Genomic DNA, 20,473 nt, shown 5'->3' on the forward strand with positions numbered 1-20,473 from the left:
AATATGTTCTCACTCCACAGAAGCCTATACACTAATCAATTCTAGTCAAATATCATTTATTCAAGCAGCCCTTCTTCCTCTTGAATATTTTCTGGCACTGCTTATTTCATAAAGGTCTTCAGAGCAATTATTGTAGACAGAAATGAAGTGTACCTCCCAGTGATGGTACTGGCTCTTTTCATTCTTCCCATATTCCTCACTTTTCTTCTTTTGAGTCTTTTTTTTTTTTTACTATTCTACCTTCCAGACTGTGATCACTGGGATCCAACCCCTTGAGACTATGTTTACTGTGTAGTGTATCCTGTGAATATCTGGAAATGGGCATCTTGGTAATCTTTCACTTCTTTCTTTGGCAAGATGGGTGGTTTTGGATGGTCCGACTAAGATCAGTTGGCTATTGGACTTACCACAAGGGTCAAGAGTATTGCAGTAAATCTCCTTCCCCATGGTTGGACAGAGCTCGAGTCTTGCTCTGCTGCTTGTATTGTACGGGGTAGATCTGGTGTTCCACTCCTGAACAGTCATTGCTTACTAGTAAATGGGCATCTGTGTGTTGTTCTATGGAAGGGAAGGGAGCTCTGGCACTGAACTAAACTCCTCATGTTGAAAGTTTTTCACTTGGTTATACTATAAATTAAAGAGACCAATAAATTACATACTTGGTAATTTATTGGTCTTTGCATACCTTTATCCAAGTGTAAGCAAACAAAGTTTGCACCTAAAGTATTTTCAAGACTGGGGCAACTCGTATATAGAAACTAATGACTTCAATCACTTGCCTTAGTATCTCATAATGCAAAGCACATATCTTTGCAGACTTGTATAATACTATGCATCATGGGAAGGGTTACTAACCATACCGGTTTCGACCTTTATTGAGGTCTCGTCAGTGGGAGCCAGACCCAGAGGTGATACTAAGGTTGAACTAATGAAGAAGTCATATTTCCATATACGAATTGTCAAAAGGTGGCACACCTTATTATTAAAATTCTCTGGATTAGAGATAAGTTGATGGAAGTTTTTCACTTGGTTATACTATAAATTAAAGATACCAAGTATATAATTTCTTGATATCTTTAATTTATTCTCCTCATGAGAATGAACACTTCTTCATCCTCTTGTTTATCAGGGGCCTTCAACAAGCCCCAACAAAGTTCAGAAACCACGTTATCACCAACAGAGAACTGAAGTAAGAAGCAAAAAAAAAAAAAAAAAATAATAATAATAATAATAATATGCTGCAATTAATACATCACATTTCTTAATATTACATTCAACAGGTGAACGTCTAATTGGAAGAATGTCACCCTTCTTCATTCAGGTGGGTTGGCAGGATCTGCAAAATCTGTAAAGAAATGGCATTCAGGAGGTATCCTTATTGAAGCAGCCACAGTAGCACAATCAGAAAAATTGCTCTATGCAACATCTATCTGGGGAAATACTGATGTGAAATATTCGAATGGGACCTCCTTGATGTTCCTGACGAAGAAATATGTTCCAAACTCAAGGACCAAGGAGATATCTATAAGAAAAATCCTGATATGTAGGGATGGGAATCTTGTTCCTTTCAGAAACATCATCCTTACCTTTAACAAACCAGAACCACCAACATCCATAAAAAATCATCCATGTCAAAGCAGAATATCTCAACTGTTCGCTACAGCTCCTATATTCCAAACCCTTTACAGTGCTTTAAATGTCAGAAATATGGTAATTTGCAAACTGCCTGATGTAGTAGTAAAGAACAGAGAATAATGACTATAAGATCAAAATGCTCACAGAGCATTTTGTTGTTTTAATCTACCTGATGTTTTGGTGTTTTGAGACTACCTATCATACTCTTGAGCATGCCAAAGGTACCTCTTGGTTTGGCTCCCACTGACGAGATCTCAATAAAGGTCGAAATCGGTCTGGGTAGTGACCCTTCCCATAATGCATACCCGTAAGGATATGTGCTTTGCATTATGGGATACTAAGGGATGTGAAGCCATTAGCTTCAATATATGAGTTGCCCCAGTCCTGAAAATAGTTCAGGCACAAACTTTGTTTGCTTACACTTGGATAAAGGATTAAACCAATTATATAATTTCTTAGTACCTTTAATTTATTCCATACTTTGTGAACACAATTCCTCTGCAATCATTAACAGCACTCCTCCTCTTTTCACATTTCTATTCTTCCAGAAAATTATATATCCTATTTCTATTCCTGACATCACATCCTCCTCAGACAACCAATTATTCCAATTATCTTCGAGCATACTGGCTCAATCAACAACAAACTGGGCTCCCTTTTTTTGAATACTCCTTACATTTGTGTATAAATATAATAATCCCCATTTCATTGAGGTCATTCTACCAGAACTAACATTCTTTATTTTAACTGCTATACCACACCTCTCTTTTTAGTCTGACCACTCCTGTTTCCCTGATCTTGACTCTGATTTCCATTCTTACCTGTTTCCCTGATCCTAACTCTGATTTCCGTTCTTACCTGTCTCATCCTCACCTTTATGCATTCCATCACCTTATGCTGCTGAAACTACATCTTCAATCTCATATCCATCTTCCTCCCATCATATAATTCATTTAGTTGTGCTATCCTGCTTTATTAGTAAACTCTGATCATTTACTACATTAACTTCTTGACTCTGTACCTTCTCAGAAAACAGTACCCTTTCTAAATGCCCAACACCAAGCCCATTCAAATGCAATTTCATTCCCTCTTTCTCTACTCTCTGGAACAGTACTGCTTATAAGTATTTCCCAAGAACTTGAATCACTGTCTGTTTAAAAAGAACAAAGAACATTATTAGAAACATCAGTTGCTAGCCTGGTTGGCAGGGTGATTAGCATACTCGCTCTCCTATCAGCAGTTTGTTGATTGAATTCCACCATAGCATGGATGTTTGTGAGTCTCTCTCTAGGAGGTTGGAGATGAATTTCATTGTTCAGTGTGAGAACCTCACTTATTACAGGCCTGAAATGGCTTGAAGATGTTTCAAGCCATTGGCCTCTGGATCAGGATTTCTGGATGTAAAAATAAAAAATCTTAGCCCATGTACTTCCTGTTTAGGATACACTAATACTGTGGTACCGTATTATGAATTCTGAAATCTGGCATATGGCACCGATACATTAATAATAATAATGAAAAAGGACTTGTCAAATACCAAAAATAGAAAGGGAGTTCTTTCTTATGTTTTCCATTTTTCATAAAGAAAATAATTCTTTAAACTATCTTTATATTGTCATATATAACAGTTTGAAGTCAATTCAGTTAGTCTAATATTTTGATTATTACTTCCACTGAAATGACTAGCATTTGACTAGTTTATGTGCTTCATATGAGAAGCAACATAAATAAGTTAATCAACATCTAATATGAGTGATGCATGTGTATAATGTTCCTTAAATGGAATAGTTATGCCAATACACAGATTATATAATTATGTAAAAGCTCTTTGCACACACTGTAAGTACACATCAAAATTTTAATATTGCAAACTTGTTAACAATCAATTGAATACAAATATGCAGTCTCTTTATTTCTTAAAGACTTAATGGCAAGACTCATTTGTGTGTTACAGTAGTTCTAGACACTTAGAATTGTTCAATTCCCACAATTTTGTACTGCATAACTTTAAAACACTTATTTCTTCCAAATGTTGGCCTGGTTAGCCAAGTAGATAGCATGTCTGCTCTCCAACCAACAAGCTCTGGTTTTGAATCCTTCTGTGGATGGATGATTGTGAATTTTTTCGGTGGTAGATAATTTTTATCTCCCAGTGAATGCCTCTGGCACTTACAAGGGTGATCTGAAAGTTCTCGACCTAACGATGAAAAAACGAATTTATAATTTCGAAATTATTTTTATTTTTCAACATAATTTCCCTTAAGACTAATACATTTATTCCAGCGATGCTCCAGTGCCATTATCCCGTCCCTGTACTGGTTCTCAGTAAGATCTGCAAAATACCCCACCACAGCTGCAATCACCTCTTGATTCGGAAAAAAAAATGCTGACCAGCGAGGAAGAGATAGAAGTCAGAGGGAGCCAAATCTGGGGAATAGGATGAATGTTCCAACAATTCATAGTGCAGATCCCGTAATTTTCCATTGCCAAAACACCTTTGTGGGCAGGTGCATTGTCCTGATAAAAGATGATTTTTTTCTTCTGCAAACAGAGTCTTTTCTCATGAATTTTTTTGTCTAGTTGGTTAAAAGATCAGAATAATATTCCCAGATTATTGTTTTACCCTTTTAAAGATAATTAATAAACAAAATGCCTTTTAGCATCCCAAAACACCAATGCCATGACTGTTCCTGCTGATGGAACCAACTTTGTCTTCTTTGGAGCTGAACAACCAGCTTCTGTCCACTGTTTTGACTGCTGTTTGGATTGTGGTGTGTAATGGCGAATCCACAGCAATAAATCAACGCACAAAATCAGTTTTATTCTTGTTAAAAAGCTCCAAGCACTGTTTAGAGATTTTCATGCGAGTGTATTTTTGATCAGCTGTGAGCAAGCATGGCACTCATCTTGCACAAAGCTTTTCATTTGCAATTCTTCATGCAAAATATATTCTACACATTCTTTTGAGATGCCTATAGTCTCAGTAGTTTCACTCACTTTGACTCGCTGGTCATCCAATACCATATTGTGCACTTGATCAATGATTTCTGGTGTTGTTACACTCTTTGGATCATCTTCAAGGCTGGTACAGCCATGTTTAAACTCGGCAGCCCATTTCTGAATTGTCGAAAACGAAGGAGAAGGGTGCCCATAAACTTTTATGAACTTCAAATAAATTTCTTTTGGTGTTAAACCTTCTTTTACAAAGAATTTTATAACTGCACGATACTAAATTTTATTCATTTCAAGGGATACAGACAACACTTTTGCTTCAGACAGCTGTATAAAACAAACTACTTGATAGAATGAAATTACTTTGACATTTCACATGGATGCTTATGACAGATGCACCAATTTAGAAAAGAAAAAAAAAATCTTACCAATAGCATTGCCATCTGTGGTTGAGGCCGAGAACTTTTCAGTCCATCCTCATATTGGAAAGTGAAAGTACTTAAGAAGTAAAGTATCTTGTTTGGTCTTTAGAGTATGGTTTTCAGATCATCTAATCTTTAGCCTGCCACTTATACTAACACTGATATACCATTAGTTTACAATCTTTTGTGTGTGTGTGGTTAGCATAAGAACAAGTGATCTTTGGAATTTGGAGATAAGTGTATGCTAATGGATATTACCATTTTCCATTGGTGAAAAGAAACATTTGTAATGCACACATCCTAAAGTAAGTGCAATGAATATAATTGTTCTTTAATGAAATTTGGACTGTTATTTAAAAAAAAAGAAAAAAGTTGCTTTTAAGGTCATTGTTGCTAGAGAGTTAAAAACCAACTTTGACAACATTGATCACTAATTAATTGACAGACTTCCAGGTAGTGAAGAAGTTGACTGTTGATGATCTATCTTCTCTGTTGTTTTCAAGAGGATTAAAGTGAGTGCAACATGGGGATTGCTGCCTTTTGCCTTCCTTTTTTTTTTAAATATATTATACATATTTGTCTACTTCTTTGCTAGGAGATATATGACAGATTTTATAAATTGGATGTTAATTCAGGTGCACAAAGTTTGAGCACACTGTCCGGACAATTTGACTTATTGGTATCTAGAACTGACCTTTATGAGAATTTTTCTGATGTACTTCTGAAAGAAAAGATCAAGTAATAAATGCACTGCACATAGCATAGCAGAGGGTGATTTTCTTTGGTCACATATTCTAGAAGACAAAAGTTATAATCTATGGCTTCATTAGGGAACTAAAAGGCTTTGCAATTTGAGCAGGATAAAAGGTTTTTGCATTTCCTTTCAAAACCTGACTTGGATTGTTGATGGTTTTTTTAAGATGTGAACTATGGTGTAGGCTAGGATGTACTGAATGTTTATCTTGGATTCTTTGGCAATCTTGTTGGAGAACCATGTCTTGGATAATGAGCACAAGTTTTGCATAGAGTGAGAGATAAAGCTCTCATTCCAGCAAGGATCATTTAGTTATTCATTTATAGCAAAAATAGTAATCAGATCTTGGAAAGCATGGAAGTCACTCCATTTGGTGCTTCTGTAGTACCAAAGAACCTCAGGTTGACATTGACTAGATGAAGGTTAGTTCATAGAAAAGGACACATTCACAGGCTATGGTTACCAAATGCAGAAATTACATTTGGAGCAAGTTGTTTAAGAAAAGGAATCTGGTGCTGGGAACGTGATGAGGATTATTCAGTATTTCTAGTTGTTTAGTAAACAGACAATTTGTGTTAGATCATTACTAACAGCAAATACTATGTGGCTTCTTCCGTTGTGATGTGATCCTTTAAGTTAGAGAATAGAAGCAGGTTTGAATTATGAGTCACCAAAGCAGATCTCACTGCTGCAGTAATTAGACTGCAGAAAAGCAATCTTCAGAGATAATCAAGCGGTTAGAGTGATTAATTATCACAATGAGAAGAGCAGCAAATGAAAAGAAGAATAATACAAAGTGGAAATCTCACGTAACAAATCTTGATGTTTAATTATTTATAATCCATGTTTCATAGGTATCTTCAGTACATAAATGGAACAGTGGCTAAACAGTAACAGAAAATTCTAAAAATTGTCACAGTATTTGCTAAAGAAAATGGCCAACATTTTTCTAACATAAATTGTAAATATATATAATTAAAAGTTGGCACTTTTTCATTCTGCTAATCTTTCCTATCTCCCATAAAGGAGATAAACGTAGTCCATCAGATCTGTTTAAGTTTAGGGCATCAGAGCAACAGTCCATAAGAAATCAGCTTTTATGAAGGATTCTAGTCTTGTTTCAGAGAACTCTTTGCCTAGTGGAGATGGCATGTTCAGCAAATCCCAACTATTTATGCTCATGGTATTTTATATAAGACATGTTCTTCATAATGAAGAAAAGCAGATCTTCCAGATTGTCCACAATAATGTAAGCCACAAGAAAAAGGAATCTGATAAACACCTGAAAAACCAAGACGAGCAAGCATATCATTAAGCTACGCAAGAAAAGTAAGGATTTTTCTAACAGGACAAAAGGCAACAAAAATGTTCAGAGGTTTAAAATTTGTTCAGAAATTCCTTGCACATCAGCGAGAGGAGTAAGAGTACTTTCCTCTTCAGCAGAAGAGGAAGGTATTCTATAATGGCTAAATGCTTTTTTTTATGAAAACCACTTAAACATTTGTATATTTGGTTTAGTTATTTATCCAAGGGTAGGCAAACAAAGTTTGCACCTGAAATATTTTCAGGACTGGGACAAGTCGTGGTAAAGGTGGGATAAGTTCTCATCACTTGCCTTAGTATCTCTCATAATGCAAAGCACATCTCTCCTTGCTGACATGTATAATGCTATGCATTAAGGGAAGGACCACTACCCAGACTGGTTTTGAGGTCTCATCAGTGGAAGCTCGACCCAGAGGTGGTGACACTAAAGTGAAGGTAATGGAGAAGTCATATTTACCTATACCAGTTGCCAAAACGTGTCACACCTTATTATTAAAATTCTCTGGATTACAGATAAGTTGATGGAAGTTTTTTCATTTGGCTGTGCTACCAATTGTATATTTGGTTTAATCCTTTATCCAAGTGTAAGCAAACAAAGTTTGCGCCTGAAGTATTTTCAGAACTGTAATGTCTGCAGGGAGATGTGCTTTGCATTATGGAAGATACTAAGGTAAGTGATGAGAACTTATCCCACCTTTACACTTCAGGTGCAAACTTTGTTTGCTTACACTTGGATAAAAGATTAAACCAAATATACAATTGGTAGCATAGCTAAATGAAAAACCTACCATCACTTAAACATTTAGTAGCAAGGCTTATACGTTGGTCATACATAACTGGTAATTAGTTTACGGAATTAACAATGCATATAAAGTATATTAATCAAAGGTAACTTTAATGAATAACTTCTATATTTCGGCAACGTCATGTTGCCATCTTCAGGAACATAAAGATATGGTATGTGCATGCAGGCACTAACAAACAAACTAACAAAACAAACAAACAAACAAACAAAAGCAAACTAATATTGTTCCTAAAGTCCTAATGGTGCCCTCTGGTGGGCTAATTTGGTTGACTTGGCAGTTGGGCTGAAGTTCTCATCATGTAAGTCTCCCAAATTTGGGGTAGTTTCATGCACCCAAATTTGTTGAGGTTAGGAACGTTTTTTAGAGCTGCTGACTGATTCCTTGAATAATCTTTCATATTTAAACTTGCTGTGGTGTATTATTTTTGTTTTCTTCCAACGAATTCTATGGTGGGTATCTAAGGCATGGTCTGCCAGCCCAGAGCGGCTGTACTGGTGAAACCGGATGTAGTCTGTGTGTTCTGAAATCCTGATATTTGTTGTTCTGCATGTTTGGCCAAAGTAGGACAATTTGCAGCTGCAAGGGACCTGGTATATACCAGGTAGGTCTAGGGGAAGTGGTTGGTCTTTGGTAGAGCAGATAAGGGATGCCAACTTTTTATATGATCTAACAAAAAGTAAGGTCATATTTTCTGAGGATATTGGTTATTTTCTCAGAGGTGCCCTGGATGTAGGGGATGGTGATAGATTTGGTGTAATCTTTATTGTGGAGGGGAGGAGGGGGTTGTGGTTTACTGGTTTGAGTATTTTTTTTTGGGGGGGGGGGGGGTTATAGCCATTGGCTAAGAAAGTGTTCTGGAGATGTGGTTTAGTTCAGTAGTTAGGGCCTTGTCATCTGAGCAGATTAATTTTGCCCTGTTATATGGTGTTTTTATAACCCCATATTGTTGTGAGGGCAGGTGGTGAGATTGCTGGTGAATGTATCTGCCAGTATGGGTGGGTTTTCTGTAAACAGAGAAAACCAAAGATCCATCAAGCTGGCGGGTGATGAAGTGTCTAGGAAGGGGAGGGTGTTGTTTTCCTTTTTTTCTAAGGTGAACTGGCCTCTGGGGTGTTGGTTGTTTAAGTGTGTTAGGAAGGAGTGGAGTGAGTCTGAGCCATGTGGCCAAATAGCGAACACATCATCCATGTAACGAAGCCAAATAATGGGTTTTTGTGGGGCGGAGTTTAAGGCTTTCTCTTCAAAGGTCTCCATAAAGAAATTGGCCAAGGGTAGGGAAAGTGGTGACTCCATGGCTGTCCCCTCTATCTGTTTGTAGAACTTTCCTTGCCAAATGAAATAGCCTGAGTTCATTGTGAACTGAAATAGGGCTGAGATATCGGGAGGAAACTTAGCTTGGATGAGCTCTAGGGTTTCTTTGAGTGGGACATTGGTGAATAGGGAGGAGACATCAAAACTGACCATTATGTCAGTGTGTTGGAGTGAGAGGTTTTCTACACTGGCTTTAAAATGGGCCGAGTTTTTTTGTGTGATGGTGTGTTGCCAGTATAGTGTGTGAGCGTTTTGGCTAAGTTATATGTGGGGGAATCAATGCCATCCACTATGGGACGTAATGGCACATTTTGTTTATGTATTTTTTGGGGGTCTATATAATCAGGGGGATCTAGAGTTATAAGGTTTTAGTTTGTTAGTGACTTCCACAGGCCAAGAAGTGACTTTCTTAAGGAGTCTGTGGAGAGTTCTAATCTGAGAGCTGGTAGGATTATATTCAATGGGGAGGTAAGTAGTACGGTCTAGTACTAAAGCATTAAGCTTAGCTTTGTATAGTTCGCCCACCGTTTCCAGGTCCCTGCTTCGCGTCTTTCCAAGAATAGTCGATTCATGCTGAAGGGGAGAAAAAAATGAAGGACGTCCTAATTGGTCGCCAACACGCGAAATCACGTGCTTTATAGGTAAAATTTTCCAACTGTTATACAAGTAACATAGTTAACTACAATAATCATGAAAGAGAAGTTAATTTTCTGACCGGTAATAATAAACAACTCATCCCACTATACGGACTGATTACCCTATTATCGGAATGGATTCTTCTTTTTCTGAGATGCGCAGAAGTGTCGAGGGACCTCAAATTGGTGGGCGAACTATAGTCCTTTTGATTTAGCACAACAGTGGCGTTTCCCTTATCTGCTTTGGTGATTACAATTTTTTTTTTGTTATTCTTCATTTCTTGTAGGGCTGCATATTCGTCTTTGGATAAGTTGGTTTTTGGAGGTTTGGCTTTAGTGAGAACACCGACTACATCCAGTCTGACGTTGTTGGTGATATGGTTAGGCAGGTTGCGAATCCCACGTTCTATTTGGATCATGATTTCTATGGCAGGCGAAATTGTAACCAAATGCAAGTGCAGTGAGTGCCTCAGGCTTTAAAACTGCAGACGAGAGGTTGACTACTGTGTTTAGTGGCGGCTGTCGTAAGGAAGTAGATTTCTTTGTTAGGTTTTCGTATTTTTTCGAACACTTTTCTTGCCGATGCTCATGAGACATTATAAAGTATCGTCCAAAGATCATGGCCGAGTGTATTCGAAAGCTCTTCCTCTAGCGCTCGTACGGTTTTGTTTACGTTGGCAAGGAGAACACGCGTCGCGGTAATTTGTTCTCTTAACAGGGCGAAGCTAGCGCGATTATAAATGCGCAGAGCCTTCTATGAAGTAAAACGGTACCACAATTAGGGATTACCTTGTTATCTCGGCAGCGTTTTAGGAACGTCGGACTATTTAGTTGTCTGGATATCTTCAACCTCATTTTGCCATATTGACGGGCCTTTCGTGCAATGGAATCTCCGTGGATGATCAAAATTCTAGTAGCAAGGCTTATACGTTGGTCATACATAACTGGTAATTAGTTTACGGAATTAACAACGCATATAAAGTATATTAATTAAAGGTAACTTTAATAAATAACTTCTGTATTTTGGCAACGTCACGTTGTATCCTCAGGAACATAAAGATATGGTATGTGCATGCAGGCACTAACAAAAGCAAATGAGGAAGAAAGCAAGAAACTAATATTGTTCCTGAAGTCCTAATGGTGCCCTCTGGTGGGCCAATTTGGTTGACTTGGCAGTTGGGCTGAAGTTCTAAAAATGTAAGTCTCCCAAATTTGGGGTAGTTTCATGCACCCAAATTTGTTGAGGTTAGGAACATTTTTTAGAGCTGCTGAAGATTCCTTGAATAATCTTTCGTATTTAAACTTGCTGTGGTGTATTATTTTTGTTTTCTTCCAACGAATTCTATGGTGGGTATCTAAGGCATGGTCTGCCAGAGCGGCTGTACTGATGAAACCAGATGTAGTCTTTGTGTTCTGAAATCCTGATATTTGTTATTCTGCCTGTTTGGCCAAAGTAGGACAATTTGCATCTGCAAGGGACCTGGTATACACCAGGTAGGTCTAGGGGAAGTGGTTAGTCTTTGGTAGAGCGGATACGGGATGCCAACTTTTTATATGGTCTGTAACAAGAGGTAAGGTCATATTTTCTGAGGATATTGGTTATTTTCTCAGAGGTGCCCTGGATGTAGGGGATGATGATAGATTTGGTGTAATCTTTATTGTGGAGGGGGGGGGGGGGGCGAGGGGGGTTGTGGTTTACTGGTTTGAGTATTTTTTGGATTTTTTTGGGGTTATAGCCATTGGCTAAGAAAGTGTTGTGGATGTGGTTCAGTTCAGTAGTGAGGGCCTTGTCATCTGAGCAGATTAATTTTGCTCTGTTATATAGTGTTTTTATAACCCCATATTGTTGTGAGGGCAGGTGGTGAGATTGCTGGTGAATGTATCTGCCAGTATGGGTGGGTTTTCTGTAAACAGAGAAAACCAAAGATCCATCAAGCTGGCGGGTGATGAAGTGTCTAGGAAGGGGAGGGTGTTGTTTTCCTCTTTTTCTAAGGTGAACTGGACTCTGAGGTGTTGGTTGTTTAAGTGTGTTAGGAAGGAGTGGAGTGGGTCTGAACCATGTGGCCAAATAGCAAACACATCAGCCACGTAACGAAGCCAAATAATGGGTTTTTGTGGGGCAGAGTTTAAGGCTTTCTCTTCAAAGGTCTCCATAAAGAAATTGGCCAAGGGTGGGGAAAGTGGTGAACCCATGGCTGTCCCCTCTATCTGTTTGTAGAACTTTCCTTGCCAAACGAAATAGCCTGAGTTCATTGTGAACTGAAATAGGGCTGAGATATCGGGAGGAAACTTAGCTTGGATGAGCTCTAAGGTTTCTTTGAGTGGGACATTAGTGAATAGGGAGGAGACGTCAAAACTGACCATTATGTCAGTGTGTTGGAGTGAGAGGTTTTCTACACTGGCTTTAAAGTGGGCTGAGTTTTTTTATGTGTGATGGTGTGTTGCCAGTAGAGTGTGTGAGCATCTTTATGTGGATGATGTGTTCGCTATTTGGCCACATGGCTCAGACTCACTCCACTCCTTCCTAACACACTTAAACAACCAACACCCCAGAGTCCAGTTCACCTTAGAAAAAGAGGAAAACAACACCCTCCCCTTCCTAGACACTTTGTCACCTTCCAGCTTGATGGATCTTTGGTTTTCTCTGTTTACAGAAAACCCACCCATACTGGCAGATACATTCACCAGCAATCCCACCACCCACCCTCACAACAATATGGGGTTATAAAAACACTATATAACAGGGCAAAATTAATCTGCTCAGATGACAAGGCCCTAACTACTGAACTGAACCACATCCACAACACTTTCTTAGCCAATTGCTATAACCCCCAAAAAATCCAAAAAATACTCAAACCAGTAAACCTCAACCCCCCCCCCCCCCCTCCACAATAAAGATTACACCAAATCTATCACCATCCCCTACATCCAGGGCACCTCTGAGAAAATAACCAATATCCTCAGAAAATATGACCTTACTTCTTGTTACAGACCATATAAAAAGTTGGCATCCCTTATCCGCTCTACGAAAGACCAACCACTTCCCCTAGACCTACTTGGTGTATACCAGGTCCCTTGCAGATGCAAATTGTCCTACTTTGGCCAAACAGGCAGAACAACAAATATCTGGATTTCAGAACACAAAGACTACATCTGGTTTCACCAGTACAGCCGCTCTGGCAGACCATGCCTTAGATACCTACCATAGAATTCTTTGGAAGAAAACAAAAATAATACACCACAGCAAGTTTAAATATGAAAGATTATTCAAGGAATCAGTCAGCAGCTCTAAAAAACATTCCTAACCTCAACAAATTTGGGTGCATGAAACTACCCCAAATTTGGGAGACTTACATGATGAGAACTTCAGCCCAACTGCCAAGTCAACCAAATTAGCCCACCAGAGGGCACCATTAGGACTTTAGGAACAATATTAGTTTCTTGCTTTCTTCCTCATTTGCTTTTATTAGTGCCTGCGTGCACATACCATATCTTTATGTTCCTGAAGATGGCAACGTGACGCTGCTGAAATATAGAAGTTATTTATTAAAGTTACCTTTAATTAATATACTTTATATGCGTTGTTAATTCCGTAAACTAATTACCACTTAAACATTTAGTAACAAAGTTTATTTAATATGTTATAATTGTTTGTATAGAAGTTGTCTGAAGAACATAATATGAATAATACAGAAATACCATGAAGATAATTTTTAAAAAATAATAAATCCATAAATACTTAGAAATACTTTTTTTTAGGGTTCTTCTTCATGCAGCTTCCTCAGTGAGAGGGAGCAGCACTATGTCCTTCCAGTTCTCCCTGTTGGTGGCTTTCCTTTTTGTTTCTGCATAGCCATGTGATCCTGTCCATGATCTTATATTTTCAATCCATGTCCTTCGTTTTTTGCCTCTTGATCCTTTTCCCATAATTTTTCCTTCTAAAACTGTTAATATCCTCTGTACTGCTGAACCTCTCAGTACACGTCCTGTCAATCTCATCTTTCTCTGGATCATTTCCTGTAATAAAGATTTCTGTGTTCTCATTCTCTATAGGACATCCATATTTGTCACATGTTCTGTCCATGGGATTTTTTGAGCTCTGCTATAGCACCACATTTCAAAGGCCATTATCTGTTGCCTTACTCTCTTCTTGAATATCCAGGTCTCACTTCCATATGTGAAAATTGGCCACACTAATGTTCTTACATTCTTTTCTTTGTCTCAATACTCACAGATCTTTATTTTTCCGGGATGCATCTTTAGCTATGGCTGTTCGTATTTTTATTTCTTTATCTTGCTTTCCATCTGCAGTAAAGTAGGTGCCTAAATATTTGAATTCTGTTGTATGTTCAATTTTCATATTGTTTATGAATATTTCTGGTTCGGATCTGCTTTCTTTTGAGATTTTCATAATTTTTTTTTTTTTTTTTGCATTAATATCTAATCCAAATCCTTTACCTTCTTCAATTAGTAGCTGCAGTAATTTGATTAATTTGTTTCTGTTTTCTGCTATTAGAATGGTATCATCAGCATATCTAAGATTGTTGTATTTTATACCATTGATACTAATTCCTGTTTTTAGTTTTTCAATCTTTTCTTCACTGTCTCACTGTAGATACTAAATAGATTTGGTGCAAGGATACAATCTTGTCTAACCCCTCTTTTTATTTTCACTTCAGAAGTCTCAGAGTTAAACAGCTGCATTTTCTGTTTGGTGTAAATCATTTTTATAATCTTAAGTACATGATCTTCTATGTCTAATTTATCTAATATATTGAACATTTTATTATGTTTTACCCTGATCAAAAGCCTTCTGAAAGTCTGTGAAGCATATGTAAATGTTCCTATTTCTTTCAAGTGATCTTTCTATTAGTATTTTTAGTTCCAGGATAGCATTAATGGTTTCCATTCCTCTTCTGAAGCCTTTCTGTTGTTCACTCAATTCACTGCTTATGGCTCTTTCAATTTGTTTGTTAACAAAGATTAAAATAATTTTAGATGCTCTGATATTAGGCTCACAGTTCTGTAATCCTCACAATTTTGTTCATTATGTTTCTTTGGAATTGGTATACAGATAGATGTAAAAACTTCAGGTAATTGTATTGTTTTATAGTTGTCCTGAATGGATTCCACTAAATAGTTGTTATTATTGCTAGTCAAGGCTTTCAGCAGCTCAGCCCGATTATTATCACACTCAGGGGATTTATTATTAGGAAGATTCTTGATTGCGTGTTCTACCTCCTTTCTTGTGGGTAGAGTGGTATCTGTTGTTACGTTTAACTTAAGGTGTCGTGAATCATCTAACATGTTACCATCATCATGGAGATCTGATAAGTACTCCACCCATCTTCCATTTAACTTTTCCTTATCAACGAGTATGTTTCCATCTTTGTCCTTGATGTTATTAGACTGTGTGCGTTTTGTTTTTCCATTAAGTTCTTTCACTTTTAGAAATGCTTCTGGTTTTGTTTCTATTTTGTAATTCTATCTCAGTGCACTGCCTATTTATCCAGTTTTCTTTCAATCTTTTACATAACTGTTTGATTCTTTTATCCAAAGTTTTATATCTTAACCTTTCTTCTTTATTTGCTCCTCTTTTCCATGTTCTTCTTTCATCAATAAGGTTGATTACCTCTTGAGTTATCCATGATTTTTTCTTGCTTTCTTCTTGTTTATTGATGTGGTTTTTAGGAGATGTTATGATAGCTGCTTTTAGTCTATTCCATTGAGAGGGTTCATTTTCGTTTTGCAACTGTGCAGACAGCAGTTCTGAAATATTTTCATTAAATTTTGATTTTATAATCGGATTTTGTACCATTTGCAGATCCCATTTTAGGGGTTGACTTCTTTTAAATTTTACTGTTTTCAGGTGAATGAAATTAATCTTCATTTTCATTAAGACCAGTCTATGATCAGATCCACAGTCAGCACTTGGCATCACCTTTGAGTTCCATATTCCATTGAAGTAACATTTACTGACTACAATATGGTCTAATTGATTTTTGTATCTTCCATCCGGACTTTCTCATGTGTATCTTGCTATTGGTTTTTGCTCAAAATAAGTGTTAGTTATGATGAGATTGTGCTTGTTACTGAAATCAATCAGCTTTTGTCCTCTCTCATTTCAAATTCCTAGTCCAAATGGACCCACGTGTGTAGATGTTCTCTCTGATCCAACTTTTGCATTCCAGTCACCCATAGCACAAATAACTCGATCTTTCGACTTCCATTATACACCATTCTATTTCATCATACATGATATCTATTTTTGCTTCCTCATTCTGTTCTGTAGGAGCATATATTTGGATGATCAGCATATCTCTAGGTTTAGATTTCACTAGAATTGCCATTACTCTATCTGATTTTTTGATTATATGGATAATGTTTTTATTAGTTTTCTTCTCTACAATAAACGCTATGCCTCTTCTTGATATTTCACCACCTGACGTATATATTTTATATATCTTACCATTTGGAAGTTTCGGCTCAAAATATGTTGATCCTTTCCAGAAAGTTTCACTTATTCCTAGTATACTAATATTCAATCTCTCTCATCACATTAGCCAATTTCCTGCATTTATTCAATCCTCTTACATTCCAAGTAGCAACATTCAAGCAATTTTTGCGTCGAATTTCTTTAGGGTTAGAATACTGAAAATAGTAGGCTGCCATCCAGTTGAAGAAAGAATTAGTAGATCCAAAAAAGGCAATTTTCATTATTTCAGAAAGACTTATACAGACTTCTATATTTATGCAGAATCACATCGTCATCCTATTAAAAAAAAACTGGGACTCTCAAGACCTTAATACATCATACTCGTTCTTTATGTTCTTCAGACCAACTTCTACAGTTGGTCCTAGTTTCCCTATTTGTATGATTGGCTCATTGCCCCTCCCTCCTGAAAACCACTTAAACCACTTGATAAGCTTACTTTGGTATATTCTACAAAGGTTCGATTTGGCCATAATGGCTGAAACTGTGTTCATTCTTAAGAGTGTTTTATAATTTTTCTTTCTGGCTTAGCTCATCACATGATATATGCTGTAGAAAAGTAGTGGTGTGTGTGTGTGTGTGTGTGTGTGTGTGTGTGTGTGTGTGTGTGTGTGTGTGTGTGTGTGTGTGTGTGTGTGTGTGTGTGTGTGCAGGGACTAAAGGAAAAGAAATATGTTAATATTCTTTTTTTGAATAGTTCAAGATTGTAATACTTGGGAACACTGAGGAAACTCTTCATGAGATAGACGGAATGAAACGATGATCAGTGCTGGCTCATTGAGATTTTCTCTAGTTGTATGCAAAACTCCCTATTCATTTATTATACCATTCTTTTTTTTTTTCTGATGTACAAAGAACTGATCTGAAACACTGAATCTCAAGTTTGAATTGGTGGAAGAACTGCCAAGGTTAGACTTATATAATATTCTAATGCCTATCCCAGAGTATTGTTAGGATAACAGCCTTGTTGCAGTATCAGTGCTAAGCCTTGATATGAATCTCACATTGACTCTTTGTGCGATAAACTGAATGGGATCAAAGTGAATTAGCTCAGTTCACTTCAAATGTACAACTAATCTCTGCTTAAACTCATCTGACTGCTCCCATAACTTTGACATGACATTTTTGGTGAGATTCTTTCCAAAAAAAACTGGATTATGTGTCTGTCAAAGTATGAGAAGAAATCTGGAAAGTTCTGATAAACACCTAGAACAGAAATGATATTAAAGCAATTGGTATAACTACAAGAAAGAACATAAGTTACCTTCATAACTCTGCTACTAGTATGTTCTTTGTTGTGGTTATATCAGTTGTTTTAATATTTTTGTTCTAGGTGTTTATAAGAACTTTCCAGACCCCCTCCCCTTAGCAAATATATTATTTCATTTTCTGAATAAACATGCCTGGCTTTTATATTTATAAATATATTGTAAAGAGTGTGGTAAATAGTTTCTCAAAATTATTCATAAAAGTATGTAACCTTATATTAAAAGTTCTATTTTACAGATAAAATTTGAACTTTTTGCTAAAAATTTCGTTTGAATTTAACAGTATAATTTATAATTATTTTTTTTATAAGGGGGAACTGGCATGGTAATGTTGCAATCAAGATGCTTAACATGGACCACATGGATGATAAAAAAACATTAGAAACTTTCAAACAAGAGGTAATTTTTTATTCTGATTTATATCTCATTCTCTTTAGAAAGACATGTCTTTCAGTTTTCATGTGATTGGTGTGGTTATATAGTATGGACTACATTCTTTATTCCATATATAACCTAATAGAACCTTTACTTCTTAAATAGATGTACTGGTATATGTAGTGTCTCATAACTGTAAGAAAATGGATAACATCATCACTTTTCAACCATCAACCTGTGGTAGCTAATTTTTTCACTTGGTTATAAAGTAAATTATACTTGACAGGTGTAATTTATTTTCTTTTATATTTTAAAAATGTTAGACTTATCTATCTAAACTCTGGGATCTCTACAAGCTTTTCCAAAGCAGGCATTTGCAAACATCCATGCCCACAGTGGGATTTGAACTCTCAACCTGTCGATTGGCTGGAGATAAGGTATGCTTTTATTGAGATCTCCTTGGTGTTGAGCTAGACCTATGGAGATCCTGAGAGCTAAATTAATGCAAAAGTTATATTTTCTATATAAGTAAGAAAATGGGGTATTACCTTGAAAGATAGTTGTAGCAAGTTTTTTCACTTGGCTAATACATAAATGCTTGCATGTGGGGTAGCTTTATGACATATCCGTTTATGGGGGGGGGGGGGGGGGGGCAGATAACTTCACATCAGATTGCCTTATTATCCCATAATGCATAGATATTCCTTTTGGTCTTGTATATTACGAGAATAGCAAGGCATGGGATACTAATTTTATTTTGGGATATATGTATTCTTGTTTTCATCCATCACCAAAAGATTGTATATGAAGTAACTTTATGACTACATTACTTGTACAGTCAATTCTCACTGTAGCAAATTCATAGGAACAGATATGCATATGTAGGCAGATGACCACACAAAAATGCACTAGAATTCCAAATGCACAGTACACTTTCTTTCAGTCATTTATATTGCCATGCATTGGAGGAAGATCACTATAGAATACTAGGGTGCTTTGATGTGAAGTTTTACTTTTGTTTACTCATGCTTAGATAAAGGATGAAAAATGAAAACAAGAATATAACTTCCCTTCAAGTATAGCTTACTTTCTAATCAAGTGAAAAAACTTGCTATGACTATCATTCAGATAGTCATAGCAAGACATCGCAATGAGTAAAATGGCGATGCACCATTTTCCTAATTGCATGTGGAAATATGACTACTTCTTCGGGAAACATTGAAATTGGTCTTGGTAGTAATCCCATAATGCATTGCAATACACACAGCTGAAAGGAAGTATATGCCATGCATTATGGGATACTAAGATAGGCTGAAGTCATCTTACTCCATATACAAGTATCTTAGTTTTCAAGCTGTTTCACATACACACCTTTGTTTGTTCATACTTTGTTAAATGATAAAAACAAGAATATAATTTTTTGTCAAGTCTAATCAATAGGCTGTAGGCTTGAATCCATTGTGACGCAGATGTATACAAATGCCCTGTAATTTCTAGATTTTCATAGCATATGAATACAAACTGAAAACCATGAAAAAAACAAGTACAGTATAATTGGCCTCTAAAACAGTTTTCTTGTTTCTTCCTTTATGGATATTCATGCAATCTATCTAAAGCACTATATGTGCTATAGGTCCCCACCTTTCATGAGCGACATTATCATTAAAAATGCAAAAGTTTGCAACATACAAAATGCTGGAATCCCTTAATGATTCTACATTTGACATTCAAACATTTTTCAAGAATACTTTAAGATAGTACAGGAAAACTTCACTTTTCCTGTACTATCGCGATTAATTAATCCATTGACTAATGCGCATTAAGCAAATACAATAAACAATAGGAATAATTATAATTTATACATCAGTTATCGTAAATTTGAAGGGAAAAAAAAAACATAAGCTATATTAGAGGATAAAATCATCAAAGTTAATAAAAATCAGTTGTTTAAATTTTTATTTAATGTCAAACATTATTGAGTTACTTTTTTACAAAAATTAAGTAAAGATGTTTGAATAGTGCTCTACTTTTTCATCGTGTTTCAATTTGTGATAGCTGACAATCACTTTATCAAGTTTTTTTAAATTAAGGGGATATTAAATCCCATATTGTTTTAAAACCGAATAAGAAACTCAAAGATTGGAATCAGAGAGTTTCTTGCCGAATATAGTAAACTATAAAGTATCAGCGACCACTAGTGTGAGCTAATGCAAGTGACCCTGGTACGTAGTACAATACCGGACAATTCATAGCAAAGGTGGTGAAGTTCTGATTGCTATTCTTAGGTATTTCCCATAATGTAAAAACACATTTCCTAGGAAATGTATGTTGTTATTACATTAGGTGAAAGGTCACTACCCAGACCGGTTTCAGCCTTTTTTGAGGCTTCATCAGTGAGTAGCTAGACCAATTAATACCAAAGTGTATAGCGAAAAGAACTTATATATTCTGCTATACTAGTTTCCAAACAGGTGCAACCATTAAGTTACTTAGATATAA

At 36.5% G+C, this 20,473-nt stretch overlaps 1 protein-coding gene across 4 annotated transcripts in view; it reads left to right on the forward strand.

The window, feature by feature from the left end:
* LOC150107798 (kinase suppressor of Ras 1-like) overlaps positions 1-20,473 on the forward strand; it is a 441,142-nt gene that overhangs the window by 270,699 nt on the left and 149,970 nt on the right. For all 4 annotated transcript variants that reach the window (XM_090391553.1, XM_090391555.1, XM_090391554.1 and 1 more), the window contains exon 13: positions 17,911-17,998. In XM_090391553.1, the coding sequence (XP_090247679.1) occupies positions 17,911-17,998 (88 nt within the window). The remainder of the gene's footprint in view (positions 1-17,910; positions 17,999-20,473) is intronic.

This window comes from Typopeltis vanoorti, chromosome 4, assembly GCF_054136105.1.
Source record: "Typopeltis vanoorti isolate ZY-2024b chromosome 4, IOZ_Tvanoo_1.0, whole genome shotgun sequence".
Classification (NCBI taxonomy): Eukaryota; Metazoa; Arthropoda; class Arachnida; order Uropygi; family Thelyphonidae; genus Typopeltis; species Typopeltis vanoorti.